Source organism: Lynx canadensis, chromosome B3, assembly GCF_007474595.2.
Source record: "Lynx canadensis isolate LIC74 chromosome B3, mLynCan4.pri.v2, whole genome shotgun sequence".
In the NCBI taxonomy this organism is placed as follows: Eukaryota; Metazoa; Chordata; class Mammalia; order Carnivora; family Felidae; genus Lynx; species Lynx canadensis.
This window is the reverse complement of record NC_044308.2, coordinates 114861298-114874892: the sequence shown is the minus strand read 5'-3', so window position 1 is coordinate 114874892 and position 13595 is coordinate 114861298. Positions and strand designations below refer to the sequence as shown.

Here is a 13595-nt window from a genome sequence, read left to right as displayed (position 1 = left end):
GAGATGCAATGATGTTGATATCAGGCCAGTTAATAACCCTACAATGGCCTATTAGTGTTCAAGTGAAGGAAAGAGTTGCACGTCTCCCACTTTAAATCAAAAGCTAGAAGTGATTACATTGAGTGAGGAAGGCGTGTGGAAAGCCGACACAGGCCAAAAGCTATGCCTCTGGAACCAGTTAACCGACTTGTGAATGCCTAGGAAAAGTTCTCGAAGGAAATTAAAAGTGCTGCTCCAGTGAACACATAAATGCGATGCAAATGAAACAGCCTTACTGCTGACATAGAGAGAGGTTAGTGGTCTGAACAGAAGATCAAACTAACCTCAGTGTTATCTTAAGCCAAAGCCTAATCCAGAGCAAGGTCCTAATCCTCTCCAATTCTGTGAAGGCTAAGAGGTGAGGAAGCTGCAGAAGAAAAGTCTGAAGCCAGCAGAGGTCGGTTCAGGAAGTTTAAGGAAAGAAGCCATCTCCACAACATGAAAGTGCAAGGCGAGGCAGCAAGTGCATATGTAGAAGCTACAGCAAGTTCTCCAGAAGATCCAGCTAAGATAATTCATGAAGGTGGCTCCAGTAACCAACAGATTTTCAGTGTGGATGAAATAGCCTTTTATTGGAAGAAGATGCCAACCAGGGCTTTCATGGCTAGAGAGAAGTCAGCGCCTGGTTACAAAGCCTCAAAAGAGGGGTGCCTGCGTGGCTCAGTCGGTCAAGCATCCAACTTCGGATCGGGTCATGATCTCACGGTTCGTGGGTTCGAGCCCCGTGTCGGGCTCTGTGCTGACAGCTAGATCAGAGCCTGGAGCCTGTCTTTGGATTCTGTGTCCTTCTCTCTCTCTGTCCCTCCCGTGCTTTCTCTCTCTTCTCTCTCTCTCAAAAATAAATAAAAAACGTTAAAAAAAAATTTTTTTAAAAGCTTCAAAAGACAGGCTGACTCTCTTGTTAAGGGCTAATGCAGCTGGTGACTTTCAGTCGAAGCCAATGCTCATGGACCATTCTAAAAACCCTAGGGCCCTTCAGAATGACGCTAAATCTACTCTGCCTGTGCTCTCTAAATGGAAAAACAAAGTATGGATGACAGCCTATCTGTTTACAACATGGTTTACTGACTATTTTAAGCCCACTGTTGAGACTACTGCTCAGAAAAAAAAATTTCCTTTCAACATTTTACTGTTCATTGACAGTATATCTGGCCACCCAAGAACTCTGATGGAGATACACAAGATTAATATTGTTTTCATGTCTGCTAGCACATCTATTCTGCAGCCCCTGGGCAAAAGAAGTCACTGCAGATGTGGTAGAAATAGCAACAGAACTAGAATCAGAAGTGGAGCCTGAAGATGGGACTGAATTGCTGTGATCTCAGGATAAAACTTTAACTGATGAGTTGCTTCTTATCGATGAGCAAGGAAAGTGGTTTCTTGAGATGGAATCTATTCCTGGTGAGGATGCTGTGAAGATTGTTGAAATGACAGCAAAGGATTTAGAATATTATGTCAACTTAGTTGATGAAACAGTGCAGGATTTGAAAGGACTGACTCCAATTTGGAAAGAAGTTCTACTGTGAGTAAAATGCTATCAAACACCATCACATGCTACAGAGAAAATGTTTGTGAAAGAAGAACCCATCAGTGCAGCAAACTTCCTTGTCATTTTATTTTAAGAAACTGTCAGGGCGCCTGGGTGGCTCAGTCAGTTAAGCAACCAACTTCAGCTCAGGTCATGATCTTGTGGTCCATGGGTTTGAGCCCCGTGTCGGGCTCTTGCTAACTGCTCAGAGCCTGGAGCCTACTTCGGATTCTGTGTCTCCCTCTCTCTCTCTCTGCCCCCTCCCCCCACCACTCAAGCTCCGTCTCTCTCTCTCTCTCTCTCTCTCTCTCTCTCTCAAAATAATAAACATTAAAAAATTTTTAAATTTAACAAAAAAAAAGAAATTGCCACAGCCACCCTAACCTTCAGCAGCCACCACCCTGATTAGTCAGCAGCCATCAACATCGAGGCAAGACCCTCCTCCAGCAAAGAATTACAACTCACTGAGAGCTCAGAAGATGGTTAGCATTTTTTAGCAATAAAGTATTCTATGTATGTATGTATATAACCTCTATACCCAATGTGGGGCTCGAACTCATGACTCCAAGATCAAGAGTCACATGCTCTACTTACTGAGCCAGTAAGGCACCCCAGCAATAAAGTATTTTTTTAATATATTTTTTAATGTTTATTTCTTTATTTTGAGAGAGAGAGACAGAGACAGAGAGAGAAAGCATGCAAGTGGAGGAGGGACAGAGAGAGAGAGAGAGAGAGAGAGAGAGAGAGAGAGAGAGAATCCCAAGCAGGCTCCATACTGTCAGTGCAGAGCCCAACGTGGGGCTCAAACTCACAAACCGTGAGATTATGGCCTGAGCTGAAATCAAGAGTCAGATACTTAACCGACTGAGCAACCCAAGTGCCTGTGAAGTATTTTTAAATTAAAATATATACACTGTTGTTTTAGACATAATGTTAGTGCACTATAGTGCAGTGTAAATGTAATTTTTACATGCACTGGAAATCAAAAATTCATTTGACTCATTCACTTTAAGATTTTTTTTTAATTTTTTTAATGTTTATTTTTTTAGAGAGAGACAGAGAGACAGAGCGTGAGTGGGGGAGAGGCAGAGAGAAAGGGAGACATAGAATCCGAAGCAGGCTCCAGGCTCTGAGCTGTCATGTCAGCACTGAGGCTCAATGTGGGGCTCAAACTCATGGACCGCGAGATCATGACCTGAGCTAGTCAGACACTTAACTGACTGAGCCACTCAGGCACCCCTAAGATTTTATTTTAAAGTAATCTGTACACCCAGCGTGGGGCTTGAGCTCACAACCCCGAGATCAAGAGTGGCATACTCCACTGACTGAGACAGCCAGGCGCTCCTGCCTCACTTTATTGTGGTGTTTGCTTTATTATGATGGTCTGGAGCCAGAGTTGCAATATATCTGAGGTATGCCTGTATTCCACGAATAGTACCAAGGTGCAGCTTGTGAGCCACTCAAGGAAGGATTATAAGAACACACAGAGAAAGGCAGCTTCAGAAGGAAATGGTCTCTGATCTTTCTGTAAGCAAAAGGGAATCACTCTGTTCATGGCAAACTGTCACTGAGAAAGAGTGTTACGTTCCGGAAACCAAGAACTGGTCTCAGGATAGGTGGGGGACACTATAGCAAGGCCACACAGAGTTCAGAAGCTCTCAGGAAAACTGGGATGACCGCCATGGACAAGTCTTTCAGCCAAAGTGGACAGATTCAACCAAGGCCCCCGAGGGTTCCATATGTGGCTACAAAGGCAAATTCCATCAGAGGCAGAGAATCTGGGTGGCCAGACCCCACACTCACCGAATGTACGAGTCCTTCTTGCCACATACTACACACAGGTTCTCTTTAACCATCAAGTAATAGTCTCCTGGAGATTCGGGTCTTCCCGCAGGTTCAAACTGTAGCTTGACCACAAAAGGCTCTTCGCTCACCAGCTCTTAAGAAAAAGAAAAAGGGTGAGTGTTTGCCTACCTCTCCCTCAGGAAGGAAGCCCCACCTGAACTGTTCTCTGTTGTATCCACCAGAGATCACGATTATAACTGAAGACGTATAGGTCTAAGGTCATATTAGGATCAGTGACAAAGCTAGATTAACTTCTCCTTATGTTAGTTCTTCAACTGTCTAAAAATTATAAAGTGAAAGAAGGGAGACAGGAGAAAAAGACACACAAATAGATAAAAAGATAGCCCCGAATGTCCTTGAAGGAAAGGAAAAATAAAATACCCCTGGAGCACCCCTACTTTCCTACCATACAACCTTCTCTCCAGACCCAAGATGAGACCTCATGCCTTTTGCTGGAGGCTGGGCCTGAGTCTCTAAGCAGACAGAAATCACAACTGAACAGCCACGTCTCACTTGTCTCAAGTTCTTTCTGCCTTCTTCTATCCCTCCCTGCCCCGTGTCCCTCTTCCCCACTCCTGCTGGACCACACATGCACCTAAATGTAGATGAAATAGGACAGGTGAGTCTCAAACCTCCAATGCCTTTGTCCAGGTACCACTGAGCTTTCCTTCGGTCACAAGTGCAGAGGGGCTGTCCATCAGGAGCATGGAGGAAGCAGTTATCATAGAGGGGTGATTTTCTGCAGGGAAGGCAGAGATTAATCTAAGACTGAAAGCTAACCATGGGTCAAGGTATCAGTTGCCTTCCCATGCTGTCTTCTGAGTGACCCCAGCTACTCTCGATACTAGGGTCAAACATTACGTTTATGGGAAAAAACAAGTAGGGCAAAAAATCATGTTTGTTCCTCCATCTGCATGGGGCTAGGAACTAAAAATGAGTTCATTTAGCTAGTCTTTATATTTATGGACAGGAAGTAAGTTGGGTGGTATTTACACAGCTCTGTTGTGAAAGTGAACAGGAGCAAGCACCAAGAAACTGCTCTACAGAGTAATCACTGGGTTAAACAAAGTAAATTAAAATTAAAGAATTTCAGGCTGAAGTAATGAGGGCCACAGGAGTTTATTTCTGGCTCAAACGCAATACTTGCTTCAATTTAATCATCCAGTTCCTAAAGGCACTCTGCTACAGGGACCAAGCTTCCACTCCAAAGTACTTATTAGTCATCTTTCTGCAATAGAGGCATAAGTCGTACAGAGAAACTCTCACTGGTTAGAGAATAATATTGGCTTAGAGCTGGATGCCATTCTAAATAATCAAATACCAAATGAACAGGAAATCAGATGATGCATTTCTTCTGAAATGTAGGAGGCAATTCATGTTATTCATTTTCGCAGCTATCCCGAGCAAGGAAGGAGTAATAATTATACCCTCATTTATAACTGGAGAAGTTACAAGTCTAAGGTCATATGAGGATCAGTGACAAAGCTCGGTTAAGTTCTCCCTCTTTCTACTCCAACTGTCTAAAAATTAAAAAGCAAAAGAAGGGGGAAAGGAGGAAAATACACAAATAGATCAAAAAACAGCTCCAAATGTCCTTGAAGGAAAAGAAAAATAAAATTAACCCCTACAGCACCTCTGCTATCCTAGCATAGAACCTTGTCCCCAGACCCAAGATGAGGCATCGTGCCTTTTGCTGTAGGCTGGGCCTCTGAGTCTCAGCAGACAGGGTACAGCTCAGTTACCTGGCCGAGTAGCCCACCCCCAGGGGCTTTCTTTTGTGCTTCCTGGGGTCTCTCCCCTGGTGGTTGCCTGGCATCACTCCATCCATCTTAGACTTCTTATTTTTGGGCTTCTGCTGGGCTTCTGCTGCTTCCCCATTAACTTCTTCCCCCAATCGGCTAACTCCTTTGCTTCGGAACGGGATGTCTACCACATCCCGGCATTTCTCCAAGACTTCCCTCCAGCTCATGTGGTCATCGTTCTCATCTAGAGTTGAATTCCTAGAGAAACGGTATCCAAGAAGATGGAGAAAGAGAGCCACTGAAATCTGGGCATCCCTGGCAGCATAAATTACCTGAAGAGAAAAGTCAGAGATCAGTGGAATCTGGAAGGCAAAGCAAAGAAAGCAATTTCCAACTCAATCACAAAGATGCAGACAATTTTTAGGATTCTAATTCAAGATGTACCATGTACTTCTCAACAACCTTTTATTATGAGACATTTCACACTATACGACAGTAAATCGAATAGTATAATGAATCTTCATGTTTCTTTCCTGTCTCTGTTTTTAACTAAAATAGCTAAAATAGTGCCTTACTCTAAATGCTCAATAATCCTATTCAATATATAAATTAGTGAAGTTTCTTTCTCTCTGCTACCAAACCTGATGGACAGATTTTTGTCAAGTTTAGGTGAGGCCAGTTACCACAAGTTTGACAACCAGAACACGAAATTCACTTTGGAGGTGGTCATCCTCTAGAACACCTGAAAGCAAGATTCATTAAGAGGCCTGTGTGACTGTCAATCAGAAACAACCTGCCATTATTAATAAGATGTGGAAAACAAATTGGTTTCAAGCATGGGCCTCAAATCAAAAGTCAAAAGGGCCCATTTCTGGAATTTATTTATTTAAAAATGGTAAGTCATTCTCCCAAGCCACTGGTGACAGGAAGGCTGATCATAAATAAAAGTAGTCAAATCTATAATCAATAGCTTTTCCCAACAAAGGGTGTAAAGACTTTAAAATTCCTTTAATTTACCTTTAATAACCAAGCCTGGTAAACAATACTATTAGGAAGGATTTGTTATGCTTTTAGAATAAAACAATTTGGGTAAAATTTTCCACCTAGACTCAACAATCTACACATCTATCAGCCGGATCAGCAGGCTGTTTCTCAAAGGAAAGGAGTGTGCTTCAATGTGAAGAGCTTAAAGTGCTTTTTAACACTGTTTTCAAATGATAAGAAAACCCAAGCACTTTCATCAAATGGTGTTAAGACAACTGGATGAGGGGCGCCTGGGTGGCACAGTCGGTTAAGCGTCCGACTTCAGCCAGGTCACGATCTCGCGGTCCGTGAGTTCGAGCCCCGCGTCAGGCTCTGGGCTGATGGCTCAGAGCCTGGAGCCTGTTTCCGATTCTGTGTCTCCCTCTCTCTCTGCCCCTCCCCCGTTCATGCTCTGTCTCTCTCTGTCCCAAAAATAAATAAACGTTGAAAAAAAAATTTTAAAAAAGACAACTGGATGGCCACATGTAAAAGAATAAAGTTGGATCCAAACAAAAATTATAAGCCTAAATGTAAGAGCTAAAAACTAAGACTTTTAGAAGAAAACATAGGGGTAAATGTTCATGACCTTGGGTTAGGCAATGATTTCTTGGCTATGACACCAGAAGTATAAGTGATAAAAGAAAAAATAGATAACTGGACCTCATCAGTATTAAAACCTTTTGTGCTTCAAACAACTCCACCAAGCAAGTGAAAAGATGACCTGAAGAACGGAGGCAAATATTTACACATTACGTCTCTAATAAGGGACTAGTCTCCAAAATATATAAAGAACTCTTAAAACTCAACAATATAAAGACAAACAACTCGATCAAAATACGAGCAAAGGATTTAAATAGATATTTCTGTAATATATATTCTACAATATATAATTTCCATAACTTATTTTTAAATAGCCAATAAGCACATGGAAAGATGCTCAGCCTCATTAGTCACTAGGGAAATGTAAATCAAAACCACAACGAAATACCATTTCATTCCTACTAGGATGGCTCTAACCAAAAAGATAGGCAATAACAAGCATTGGTGAGGATGCAGATATTAGAACCTTCATACATTGCTAATTGGAATATAAATGATGTAGTTACTTTGCAAAACAGTCTGGCAGTTCCTCAGTGACACACAAAGTTCATGACCCAGCAACTACACTTCTAGGTATATACCCAAAAGAAGTAAAAACATACGACATGTGTCCACACAAAATTTTATGCCCAAATATTCATAGTGGCATTTTTCATAATAGCCAAAAAATGAAAGCAATGCACCAATTGATGAATGTATAAACAAAATGTACTATATATCCATACAATATTGTTTAGAATAAAAAGAAATGAAGTACCAATAAACGTTACAACGTGAATGACCCACGACAACATGGTAAATTAAGCCAATCACAAAAGATCATATATTATATGATTCCATTGATATGAAATGTCCAAAACAGACAAATCTATAGAGACAAGAGGTAGATCAGTGGCTGCCTAGTGCTAGGGTGGGGGTGAGCATAGGGTGGGAAGTGACTTGCTAATGGATATGGAGTTTCTCTTTGGGGTGATAAAAATGTTCTTTTTTAAGTATTTTTTTTAATGTTTTTTGTTTATTTGGAGAGAGAGGGTGCAAGATGAGGAGGGGCAGAGCGAGTGGGAGAGAAAGAGAATCCCAAGCAGGCTCCAGGCTGTCAGCACAGAACCCGACAAGGGTCTCAATCTCACAAACTGTGAGATCATGACCTGAGCCTAAATCAAGAGACAGACGCTCAACCGGCTGAGCCACTCGGGCACACCAAAAATCTTCTAAAATTAGATTGTGGTGATGGTTGTACCACTCTGTAAAAATACTAAAGTCCATTGATTTGTATACTTTTTTTTTAAGTCGGCTCCATGCCCAATGTGGGGCTTGAACTCATATCTCTAAGATCAAGAGTTACATGCTCTACGGACTAAGCCAGCCAGGTGCCTCATTTTGTGTACTTTAAATGGCTGAATTTTGCTGTATGTTAGTTATACCTTAAAATTGTTAAGGAAGGAAGGAAGGAAGGAAAGAAGGAAGGAAGGAAGGAAGGAAGGAAGGAAGGAAGGAAGGAAGGAAGGAAGGAAGGAACCAAGGCACAAAGAAGTGACTTACTCAGGGTCACAGAAAGTCAGAAACAGCTGCAAAAAACAAATTCAGATAGTATGACTCCGAAAACTCTCTCTCAGGAAGGATGTTAACCTTAAGGTACCAGCTGTGCTAAAGCTTTTCTATAACAACATTTTGGAAGGGTGAACAAGCAGTGACTGACTCAGCAAACAAGAGAAGGCTAAAACCTAGGCCTAAAGGAAGCCAAAAATCCAAGAATTAAGTTAATTTGAGCCACAGAACATAAGCATAAGGAATGGGAAGCACCAGGTATCTGGGAAAGCAAGGGTACAAGCAGGGGTGAGAATAATAGGATAAGGTGAAAGTCTCCAAAAAGAACACTTAGAACCAGAGGCACCGGGGTGGCTCAGTCAGTTAGGCGTCCAACTCTTGATTTCATCTCAGGTCATGATCTCACAGTTGGTGAGTTCAAGCCCTGAACTGGGCTCTGCACTGATGGCATGGAACCCACTTGGGATTCTGCCTCCCTCTCTCTCTCTGCCCCTCCCCTGCTTGCTCTCTATCTCTTTCTCAAAATAAACAAAAATAAACTTGAAAAAAAAAAAACAAAAAACCCTAGATCTTCTCCTTTACACCACAGGGCTGGCAATTACTCCTTCTCTAACCCCCCAAAGAGTAAAAGTTTAAGTCATATAATGGGCTAACTCCCAGAGGATCTGGATCCAGTAACAACAGGTCTGGTGGAGGGTGGGGGCAAAATGTCATCTGAGAAAGGGATTATGGGAAAGTTTACATAATGACTGGTAAAACTACCAGCACCTTTTCCCACTCAGCTACCAGAATATAAGCAGAGGGGCTTATACCCCTTTGGCAGAAGACTAGATGGTTCATTTCTGGAGACACTGAGTAGCCTGAGAAAAAAGAGTTCCAGTTACTGACATGTGACTATAATCTGTAGGTACTGATAATAAGGCCCACTGGCCCAAAAGCACTGGCCATATTTGCTGTGTTCTCAATCCATTTTTTTTAATTCAAATTTAAGGGGCACCTGGGTGGCTCAGTCGGTTAAGAATCTGACTTTGGCTCAGGTCATGATCTCACAGTTTGTGGGCTCAAGCACCGCATCGGGCTCTGTGCTGACAGCTTGGAGCCTGAAGCCTGCTTCAGATTCTCTGTTCCCCTCTCTCTCTGCCCCTCCACCCCACTTGTGCTCTGTTTCTCTCTCAAAAATAAATAAACATTAAAAAATTTTTAAATTAAAATTTAAATATCATTTTCTGTATTTTCTAAAATCTCATTAAGCATTATGTTCATAATTAGAACAAAAAATAAACACTTTAAATAAAGCATGAATAAGAAACTTTGGAAATTCTGAATTCTCACAATAAGGATCACAAATCTGGTTTCAAATTTGATAGCAATTAACTTTTTCTCCCCAACTTTTTATTTTTAAGATTTTCAAGCTCACAGAAAAGTTAAATAATAATGCCACCTGACATTCATAATTGTCAACATTTGCTTTATCTCTTTATGATATGGACACCACACACTTTTTTTTTCTTTTTGGCTGAACACATTGCAACATTAAGTTGCAGCTATTATAGTCCTTCATCTCTAAATACATTAGTGTGTACTTCTTAAGAACAAGAACATTCTTCTACATAATCACACTATTAGCACACCCAAGAACTTTAACAGTGGCAAAATACAATAATATACAGTTCTAACATCTCCAATTGTTCCAAAAATGTCTTTTTATAGATGGTGCAAGATTCAGGATTTTTAACAGACTTGCAGAATTGTGCAACCATTCACCATAATCAACGTTGGAACACTTTCATCACCTCAAAAAGAAACCTTTGACCCACTGGCAGTCATCCTCCACTTCTCCCAGCCCTAGGCAACCTATTAATTTATTTTCTGTCTCTATAGATTTGTATATTCTGAAATATTTCACAAAAATGGAGTCATGCAAAATGTGTTTGCAATTAGCTTCTTTCAGTAGCATAATGTTTTCAAGACTCATCCCTGTCATAGTATGTATCATTTTTAGTACTGAGTAATACTCCATTGTAAGGGTATGCCATATTTTATTTATGCATTCATCAGCTGATGTGCCCAATCAGCTTTTTAATGTGTCCTTAACTATGAATGGACAGCCAAGGATCTAAACATTTAAGAAAAATCTTTAATGCGAAATTCAAAGACCAAATCAAACATTTCAAATAAGGAACTCAGAGGAAAACAAAGCAATACAGGAAGCAGAAGAAAACCTCAGAAATCTTTAATACTCTAAGATAATAGAAGATACTACATCCATTAAACAAAAACAAAGTTATTTTAAACATGAATATTCAGAGGAGACCAAGAATCTCTTGTCACTTAACATTATGATAGGAATTATTAAAAATTCAATAGAAATGTTAGAAGACAAATTTGAGGAAATTTCCTAGAAGATAAAACAAAAAATACAGATAGAAAAATCAGAGAGAAAATATTTTTCTTAGGAAGTAGGCCGATCAATTCAAGGATCCAATATCCAAATAATATGAATTCTAGAAACAGAAGGGAGGGATGTTTTCAAAGAAATATTACGAAAATAATTCCCTGAACTAAAAGGCACGAACTTCCAGATTGAAAGGATCCACTGAATTCTAATGCTATAATGAGAAATAGCCCACACTAATTAGTATCATCATGAATTTTAATAACTAAGAATAAAGTAAAGATTTTCCAGAAAGAAAAACAAGTGACGTACTCAGTATCAATACTGGAAGCTATAAGACAGGGAAGAGTACCTTCAAATTTCTGAAGGAAAATGATTTTCACCCTAAATGCTGTACTCTGCCAAACTATCAGTTAATAGAGGGAAGCCAATATCTTTTCAGACACACAAGGTGTCATAAATTAACTTCCCATGCTCCCTTTCTTAAAGCACCCCAGATAAGAAAGGGAAAAGACATGGAGTTCGGAAGACAGAAGATCTACTACAGAAGAAAGCTGAAGGGAATCCCCAGGATGATGGTAAATGCAGATTCCAGCATCAGAGCTAGGCAGCAGGGCTCCTGAAAGGAGCAGGGTGACAAAGGGCTCTAGAAGGGATGGCTCCAAGGGAAAGCGAGAGGAGTAAGTCACCTCCTGTGTCTGAACCACTGGAGAAAAGATGGACGGTCCCGTTAAAAGTCTGGGGCTGAAAGAGTTAACAGGTATATAGAAAACAAAGCAAACAGAAGTACAATTATTAGTCCTAGGAAAGCAAAAAGTTGTGTAAGGAAAAACTTAATTGCAGCTTACTATGTGGCTCAGCTATAAATAATACCAATATAAGTAGATATGAATCTGATAAAAATGATGATTTACCTATATTGGGACGATGGAAAAGGGACTCAGTATTTGTCTGGGGACAGAGGAAACACATGAGTACTAAATCATGTCTTCCACAGTAAGAAGTCAAAGACAATATAAAAATAAGAAAGAATAATATATGTACATAATTTAAAAATATAATAGTAATTACCAGAAATAAATGAAATCGGTTGCCAGTGAGGGGAGGAAGACGGGGAACTACTAATTCTTATATAATAAGTCTTATAACACTTTGTTTTTCTAATTATAATTGTATTCATCATTTTAAAAATTACATTTTCTAAAAGGCCTGCCATATAGTAAATGCTTAAAAAAATAGAATAGGCACTCTTATTCTGCTACTTAAGTACTATTTATATACTATAGAACAGTTACCTTCAATGAGTCTATTTTAAAGTATTTCCACCCAATACTTATATTTGAAGATTACAATTTTAAAAACAACTATACGTCATAAACAATGGCTCTTCCATTCTTCAACTACTCTGATAAGAAGTACCTGGTTGTCAGGGGACCTGGGTGGCTCAGTCACTTAAGCGTCCAGCTCTTGATCTTGGCTCAGGTCATGTTCTCACCATTCATGAGATCAAGCCCCACGTCAGGCTCTGTGCTGACAGCACGGAGCCTGCTTGGGATTCTCTCTCCCTCTCTCTGCCCCTCCCCTGCTCACTCACTTGTGCTCTCTCTCTCAAAATAAATAAACTAAAAAACTTAAAACAAACAAACAAACAAAAGAAGTACCTGGTCCTCAGTAAGATTCTCGGCATCCCAGTTGCTGCAGCGAAGCAGGAGGGACTTGTCAAGTGGAAAGTTCAAAACTGTCTCGGCAAGTGATTTCAGGCTAAGCCCATTACAGAGCAAATTGTTTCTACAAGGAAATAAGTAAAGTCATGCATCAAAAATGGGCAAAAGAAGAACAGGCAAGTCAAAAAAGACATATAAATGGCCAAAAACAGATGGTAGATACTCAATCTTACTAGACATCAAACAAAATAAAAATTATATACAATTTGTTTATCATATTGCAAAGATTAAAAATCAATAAATATAACTACTATTGATGGAGTAGTCTGATCTAAAATTCATGAACTGTCCATTTTTACAATCTTTATGGAAAATAGTTTAGCAATAAATAACTATCAAAGTTTTGACCATAAAAACCCTCTGATTCCAGAATTCCACTTCTAGGAATTTATCCTAAGAATAAATGTACATAAAATGATCTTCACTGCAGCACTATTTATAGTAGCAAATAATTGGAAAAAACCTAAATGCCCATCAACAAAAGATTAGTTAAATATCTATGGAATTAAATTCCTTATAGCTATTTAAAAAAAGATTGTAGTGGGAGGCGCCTGGGTGGCTCAGTCGATTAAACGTCCAACTCTTGATTTCAGCTCAGGTCATGATCTCACTGTTTGGGAGTCTGAGCCCCACATTGGGCTCTGCACTGGTACTGCAGAGCCTGCTTGGGATTCTCTCTCTTTCTCTCTCTCTCTCTGCCCCTCCCCTGCTCATTTTCTCCCTCTCAAAATAAATAGACTTAAAAAAAAAAAAGGATGTGTACCTATTTTGACGTGAAAAGATGTCCATGACAAGGGCACCTGGGTGGCTTATTCGGTTGAGCCCTCATCAGGCTCACTGCTGTCAGCATGGAGCTTGCTTTGGATCCTCTGTTCCCTCTCTTTCTGTCTCTCCTCTGCTCATGCTCCCTCTCTCTCTCAAAAATAAATAAACTAAATCGTTAAAAAAAAAAAAAAAAAGAATGGGGCCCCTGGGTGGCTCAGGAGGTTAAGCGTCCGACTTCAGCTCAGGTCATGATCTCACACTTCCTGAGTTTGAGCCCCACATTGGGCTCTATGCTGACAGCTCAGAGCCTGGAGCCTACTTTGGTTTCTGTGTCTCCCTCGCTCCCTGCCCTTCCCCCACTCATGCTCTGTCTCTCTTTCTGTCTC

At 40.3% G+C, this 13595-nt stretch overlaps 1 protein-coding gene across 3 annotated transcripts in view; it reads right to left on the bottom strand.

Moving 5' to 3' along the window:
- Positions 1-13595, bottom strand: part of EXD2 (exonuclease 3'-5' domain containing 2) — a 50317-nt gene that overhangs the window by 6130 nt on the left and 30592 nt on the right. For all 3 annotated transcript variants that reach the window (XM_030319407.2, XM_030319411.1, XM_030319409.1), the window contains 4 exons: positions 12382-12508; positions 5155-5486; positions 4045-4151; positions 3371-3506 (listed from right to left, as the gene is read on the bottom strand). In XM_030319407.2, the coding sequence (XP_030175267.1) occupies positions 3371-3506; positions 4045-4151; positions 5155-5486; positions 12382-12508 (702 nt within the window). The remainder of the gene's footprint in view (positions 1-3370; positions 3507-4044; positions 4152-5154; positions 5487-12381; positions 12509-13595) is intronic.